Source organism: Lygodium microphyllum, chromosome 25 (assembly GCF_053477565.2).
Source record: "Lygodium microphyllum isolate KBCC chromosome 25, Lygodium_microphyllum_v1.1.10, whole genome shotgun sequence".
Classification (NCBI taxonomy): Eukaryota; Viridiplantae; Streptophyta; class Polypodiopsida; order Schizaeales; family Lygodiaceae; genus Lygodium; species Lygodium microphyllum.
Genome location: NC_141159.1, coordinates 65,436,237 through 65,444,133, shown reverse-complemented (window position 1 = coordinate 65,444,133; position 7,897 = coordinate 65,436,237). Strand labels below are relative to the sequence as shown.

Sequence of the window (7,897 nt, the reverse complement as noted above, 5' to 3'; positions counted from 1 at the left end):
GTCCTACACCTTGAAACCTATCCCCTACCTATCAAACCTTCAACATAAACCTTAATTAGTATCCTAACTACAAAATCTTAAACCTTAGGCCAAACTGTTAAACCCTAAGTCCTTAACCCTAGACAATAAACATGAAACCCTATACCTTAAACCCTAAATCACAAGTCTTAAACCACAAACTATACTACAAACCTTAAATCTTATAGCCCTAAATTATAAACCCTAGCTACCAAACCTTACATCCTAAAGCCCAAACCCTACCTACTAAACCCTAAACCTTTAACTACTAAATATCATGGCACCTTGGGGACATATTATTCTAAGATGATTGCCTATGAGCCCAAACACCTTCATGCAAGGGAGTTTTAATTATATATCATGAGTCCTAAACCTAGACCCTAACATACTAGGGGCGAAAGAATTATAAGGCTACAATGAATCCATACATTTATATGACTTTCATGACATTACAATTGCCACCTTTATGTGTTCAAGGAGCCATAACATTTTATCCCACTACTATGTAGTAACAAATCAAGATCTCGAGTGAAGAGATTGCATCATTATAATAAAACAAGGCTCATCCACACCTAATTGCAAAACTAGGTGTAGTCATGAGATGACTAGGTGCATATGAAGGGAGTAAGACACCTTTTAGATGCATGACAATTCAAGGATCAAGCATCTACGACTTGTAGTGGATCATAGGAGATCATGTTGATGGGTTAGGGTAAAACAAACATGGATTACATTATGTTGAAAAGGAGATGGAATATAGCTAAGGGAAGGGTTACTACAAGTGCAACATGGAATTAAGCAACAATCTTCAACTTCAACATCTCCACAATTGGTCACATGTGAGATTTTCATAATCTAGCCTAGGCCATGTCCTAAAGAAAGGATTGACACATTATTGTGTATCGCTAATTTATCATATTAATGAAAGCAATGTGGATCCCTTTTTACTTGGTTAGACTAACATTATCCTTACAAATGTCAAAGAGGAAACAAAGCATGGTAGAGGAAACAAATGATATCAAGGAGAGTGAGTAAGTCAATAGAGCAATACCTCAAGCAAGAGGAAACTATACACAATCATTAATAAGCAAGTGTACCTAATAAGATCAAGTTCATGAGCCAAGACTTAAAACTTAAAAGTGTATTAAAATAGCATGCACTTTGGTCAATGCAAAATGACACAACCCTCCTCTTCATAGATTTCGAAGAAAATTGTGGAGCTACTACCTACCATACATTTCTTCATATAACCTCATAGACTAGTAACAACTATTCATTTTTCCCTTTGGTTTTCATGCTTTCTTTTGTAGAAATACTATTCATTAAATCATTAAAAAAGAAACATTGCCACAACAAGAAACAATATTTGTATACTAGTACTTATGGACCAAAATCATAGATATTAAGCTAACACGCACTTTGATTAAAAAAAAAGGGCAAACACACCTTGATCTATTTGTTCTCTCATCATAAATTTTGGGCAATCTTGTGCTAACTCTCCACTATGTGTAGGTCTAAAGCACACCTTTAGGATAGCAAGCACTTGGATCAACAAGGGAACACCCAACCCCTATCTTTGTAAAATTTTTGAGACAATTGTGCAACATGCCCATCACAAACATTGTACAACACTTATATAACATTTTATACAATACATCCATGGCAAAAAACATATTGAGTTTTGCCAAGTAATCCAATCGTTTAAACAAAAAATATTTGTTATAACACCATTTACAATAGGTTCAAGACTTCAACATACCAATTACTCATTGATTTAGTCAAGCTCAAAAAAGTAGTTTCATGGTTTTACCTTATCCTTACAATTATAATCGTACATCTCAATAGCAACATTAGCCATCTAATTTCTAAGGCCCATAGAATAGGCTAACATTGCAAGGCTAGTATCAATACATGCCTTCTTTTGCTTTCTATCATGATCCCAAACATATGCTCTTTTCCACCATCAAAAGTAGATTATTTTTTATCCCCGCTCTTCATTCAAAACAATCATCAACACTCTAATCTTGAGAAAGAGAGGAGAGAGATTTGTTAGATCACAGTAAACTTCAAGGCCAGATCCTTTGAATAGCTAATTAAAACAGCAACCAACATCCCTACCTATTTGAATTTTGGAGACACTATATGACACTATTGTAGCATTGCCATAGAAGAAAAAATCATTAATATTTTACCAAGTGATCCAACCATTTTAAGTCGTTTTATTTGTAGCAATGCCATTCACAACGTTGAGCAAGAAAGATCAGCAACTTATCAGTTGATTTACTCAAGTAGCTAAAATAAGTTCTTTCTTCCTTATCTTTTCAATTTAATCATTCATCTTGATAGTAGTGTTGGCTGCCTAAATGCCATATCAAGGCTAACCACAAACCTAGTATCAATATAACACATCTTTAGCTATCTATCTTGATCCCTTGTGTTTAGGTCCAACCTTCATTCAAACCAATAATCAACACTTCACTCAATCTGCAAGTAGGACACCGTGTGTGTGTGTGTCTGTGTGCATGTGTGTGTGTGAACAATTAAAATACATCATGGTAGAGCTTGGGGCCAATTGTTTGTTTGTGTGTGTGTGTGTGTGTGTGTGTGTGTGTGTGTGTGTGTGTGTGTGTGTGTGTGAGAACAATTAAAATACATCATGGTAGAGCTTGGGGCCAATTCCTGTTTTCGTGGCTAATATAAAAAACCAAAACGACATGCCCCAACCCCGGAAAAAGACGCCCAGAATCTCAGGTCAGTCACCACAAAAGGAGGGGACACAAAAAGACCCCCACCACCAAAACCAAAATCTTTGGCCCAAAAAACCCAAAAAGAAAGAGTAAATAACCCTACAAGGAGCAAGTACTTCAAAACAAGAATGTGACATGGAGAGAGTCGAAGGAATGCACATGTTTTGATTCAGTGGTTACCCCTGAGTTTTTCAAAAGAGGAATTTGTGGGTATAATGAATAACAAGGGTGTTAGGCCTGCCATTAATGGTTGTATAACATGGCCCACTTTAAGCATCAGAGGCACAGAGCACCCCAAAGAATAAATTAACAGGTGAAAACTATAAGCTCATCCCAAAAATCTGCGATGCTGCTTATCTACAACATTTGCCAGTCGCATAAAGAATGGTCAAGCCAGATTGAGACCATTGACCCTTCCTATTGCGACAAATCATATACACTGCCTGTACCTGCTTGATACAGGTACTTATGCAGCTTACTACATCAAGGACCACATATCCAGGTACATGGACCACTTATCACTTACAGATACATCTTACAGCCATCTCAGGTACTTACAATTCAACCTCCTGCATTTCGCCATAAAAACCCCCCTGTACAACGCTGGATGTTGCAGAAAACATCTGTTCTCTTGCTCCTGGTACAAGACTATTCTCAACACCTGCGTAAGATGTTGGAGGTTCAATAGCAGGTGGAGATGGTAGTGAATTGTTTGAAAGCCCAACAGCAGTATTTCTAGGGTCTGGCCTTTTGCCTGTGAACGTTCTATTAGCCATTTGCTGAACTGGCCACTGCACTGCAGATTTGTTACCTGCTACATCTGAATTTGGTGCAATTGTATTCCCACTCCATGAAACTGCCCGTGACATGTTCATAGAAGCAGTCATCGCTCCATTTGTAGCCATTTTGGAAACATCATTATCTGTGTATAACGCAAAATCGCTAGCACTGGAATGCCTAGGAATTGAAGGAACGGCCATAAAACTTGATGATAAATTTTTTGGCTTCAAGGGCTCATGTTCAATTTGTGAATGGCCATTCATTGTGAAGCTGGCTGTACTTTCTGTATCTTTGGTATTGATATGATCTTTGTCAACTATTTCATTTGAATCAGTCGTTGCCGTAGGAATCGAGGGCATGAAAAACTGAGCTGGTGCTGAGTTCATTCCCCATCCTCCTGTAGGTACAATAGATGATTGTACTGACTTGGCTGATAAAGGTGCGCTACCTTTATTGAATGTATCTACATACCTGCAGTAATTCACACATCACAACTTGCTGGATGACAAGTTTACTCCAGAAATTAAATGAACATTCTAAACTTGGGTATGCTTTATGATCATAGGAAACAACATGTTAAAAGGTCCATAAAATTGTCCTCAAACTGACACCCAACACAAGATAACTACTGTTAAGTACTAATGGTACACACTACATATAAAGCAGATTACACAATGCTATCACAATAAAAGTAACAAATTACAACCACAACCCGCTACCAGCATGCCAAAGATAAGTTGACTCTGAAAATTCAATAGGAGTCTGAAACTGGACTCTGGAGTCAAACCAAGCCAACTTCCAAGTCCTTTGGTTTGATGTAAAACATTATGATCCACTAATAGAAACCTTTCATAAGCCAAAAAATCAGTCATCAGGGGAAAAAATAAGCCAATCAGTTGTCGGGAAAATCACTGTGCTAAACTGAAGGACCGAAAGGATCTCTCACAAAATAGAGCTTGCTTTGATTGGATCAGCTCTTGTGCAGGTCTGCAGACTCTAATGCAGACGTGCAGAGTATAGCATGAAAGAACACTCGCACAATAAAAATCTTGCCCTCTCCTAGACAAAAGAGTATCTTGAAACTGCCCTCACATATGAAGGTTACGCATCAAACTGCTGCTTCCCAAGGCACATTTCTCTCCAACCATTGCATAGCCAGCCACGTACCTTGTTGCCTATATGCACTCCCACACTCACCTCTCTCCGAATCTATACCCACCTTTGCTAGTATCCCTCCTACGCTTCACCGCCACTTTGAAATACCTAGCATGTCCCTTTTCTAGGGATGATCTAGTGTGTTTCTGACCTACAGCCATAGTTACCTGGAACAAGGAACAAGGAACGGGAACGGGAATAGGACCCCTTGAAACGGGGGGAACGTCCAAGGTCAGGGAATGGGAACGGGAACGGGGGGAACGGCACCCTGCATGACCCAAACTGCCCCAAAGAATGACCCTCTAATTGCCCCAATACCCGTCAATGCTTGAAATTGACCCAAATGTCCCAAAATTGACTCGATTAACCCCATAGCTCCAAATTGCCTTGAATTGCCCCAATTATCCCAATTTCCCTTGAAATTAGACAATATAAATGGATGAATACCTTGGAATTGAGAATCGGCTGAAATTTGATTCTGATTTGCAAGAGTTGATAATGCATCAAATTTGAACTTTGCATGGACTCCTGATTAGCTTGTGGGTTGTCTTGACACTTTGAATCTTCAACCCGAGAGAGAGAGAGAGAGAGAGAGAGAGATTAGTGTGTGCACATTAGGCAATGGAGATGGGTGAATATGTGGTAGGACTATGACCCAAGCAAAAAAAAAAAGGGAAAGCAACGAACGGTAGGGAACGGCCTTGGGAACGGCAGGGAACGTTCCCTAGCCGTTTCACCTCCTTGGAGGATTTGGAACGCGTTAGGCCGTTCCTACAGGCCGGAACGGCCGTTCCCTGTTTCTATGCCTGCATCTTTCTTGAAGCATACCCCAATCTGTTCTCTTTTCTTTTCTAAGTATTTCCTACGGCTACCTCTTTTCTAAAGGAGCAGCCAGGTGCTGTCCAAGCAACAGAGCCAAGTCCTACAAGTGCAGCCCAAGGCCACTAACACTTCAACCACATGGACATGTTGGACAAATAAAAGTGTCCAATGTCTCATTGGGCTATACGAACTCCATCTGTAAACACAGGGAAGAGCATGAGGATAACAATTCTTTGAACTAACCAACTCGATCAATTTTCACCATGAAAATTAGGGGGGGGGAGAGAGAGAGAGAGAGAGTCAACACCACGTTGAAAGGGGAACTGGCACCTCCCCCTTTACAGAAAACTTATTGAAACAAACCATGGGCATTGAGTGCTTGAACCATATACAGGTTTGAATTGCTGCAATTTTGAAAATTGGGATTTTTAAAACTCTAATTTCTACAAACTTCGAGCAGCAAGCTGATTTTCTTCTCTAGTGCTTGGATTAGATCAAGCTAAGTAGAAAGTACTTAGAGATAGATAGCAGAATACAAAGCCTGTGGCTAAAATTTTAGCATAAGAGCTTATTCCAAATGAAAAGAGAGATCTCCAATATATAGATATGGAGCTTGGGTGCTCAAAAGTAAAAAGTAAATGTTACAAATGACAAATGTTTGTTGAAAATCACATGTAGGAACACCTCTCTTCAAAATGACACATATCCTATTCTAAATGCCACATGTCACTATTCTAAAGAAAAAAGCTTCCAAACCTTCTGCTCTAAAAATCTCTCAAATGGTTAAGAATTTAAGATAGTTACTAAAGACAAAATTGTTTCTTGTGAAATTGTAGAGCCTTTGAAGCACATAAAATTTCCATTTGAGCAACTTCCAAAAATAATAATCTCCTAAATTTTAGGAGTCGTCAAATTTAGATTCCAAAGAGCTTCATTGTATAGGTTCACTGGTTCATGGCTTGTTTCTTTGATCATGAGTATCTGATTTCACTTTCTAAAACCACTCATTATATGTGTTTCTAGTTAACCTGACTATCTTAAGTGTTAAAGTCTTAGTCATTTTAAGCTTTTTGATCAATCTAACCATCTGACTAAACTTTTAAATTCTCTCAAGTATTTGGTCAATGACGACCCAAGTATAATTATAGGGCATTCTAGCCATTGGCCACCCTTACATAGAAAAATGAATATTTAATCATATTTTGAGACACTCCTGTAATACAAGTCGCATTTCAAAGTACATGAGCATCAATTTAATTTGAATCATTAAGCCAATGTCTTGGTAGCAATTTATATACAAAAGGTTGATTACACCGTCTGTCCAAGACTAGAAAGTGTGAATGCCCACCCTATTGATCCTTGAAAAATAAAAGGTTGTCTTAAATAAGTGCCAAGAATAGTCTATTCCAATCTACCATATGTCTAACAAGACAACTAGAGTAATTGACGGTCATGTAGCAATCAACTGCCTACAAGGCCACTGCCCACCCACCACACCATCATTCCTCTACATCATTGACCTGTCCCTTGGTAACAGCCAACAATGAACCATTTTGATCTACTAGTTGCCGGGTTCCATACAACATGCGGCTAGCTTGTAAAAAGAGATCTCTTCTACTGAATTACCTTAATATAAATCAATGTGCTGGACAAGGGAGATCCACCACCCTTTTAGGTGTGTTAGATTGCATTTTATTGGCCTAGCTTAGGGTGGGCTCTTCATTATGTGACAAAAAACCCTTATATACCATGGACATGTTGGACGGGTAGAAGTGTCAAATGGCTCATTGAGCTACGTAGACTCCCTCTGTCCAGTACTGGTAGGTGTAAATGCCCACCCTAATGATTGTTGAAAGATGAAACATTGCCTTAAATAAGTGCCCAAAATAGCCCATTCCAATCTGCCATCTCTCTGACTGGACACCTAGGGCACTTGGCTGCCATATGGCAATCAGCTGCCTGCAAACCCACTGCCCACCCACCACACCATCATTCCTCCACATCATTGGCCTGTCCCTGGTAATGGCTGACAATTGACCATTTTAATGTAGCAGTTCCCATATTCATTACAACATGCTGCTATCTTGTAAAAACAGATCTCTTTTACTAAATTGCCTTAATATAAATCAACATGCTAGACAAGGGAGACCCACTACCCTTTTAGATTTATTGGTTTCAATTTCATGAGGCTAGCTTAATGTGGATTCTTCATATGTGACAAACAACCCATATCAGCCGTCAGCACACATTCTTCTATCTTTGTAAAGCACCTCTCTCTTGTAAAGGTCTTCAGATACATACAATGGTCAACCTTATATGATGTGTTGTGCTACAATAGGTCTTAGTTATGCCTGTCTGGCATCATAACCTCCTGC

The 7,897-nt window shown here is 39.0% G+C and overlaps 1 protein-coding gene across 1 annotated transcript in view; it reads right to left on the bottom strand.

Moving 5' to 3' along the window:
- Positions 1-3,033: 3,033 nt before the first annotated feature.
- Positions 3,034-7,897, bottom strand: part of LOC148014315 (protein transport protein SEC16B homolog) — a 52,414-nt gene continuing 47,550 nt past the window's right edge. The window contains exon 13 of the mRNA XM_087666874.1: positions 3,034-4,016. Coding sequence (XP_087523000.1) covers positions 3,320-4,016 — 697 coding nt within the window. The 3' untranslated portion in view covers positions 3,034-3,319. The remainder of the gene's footprint in view (positions 4,017-7,897) is intronic.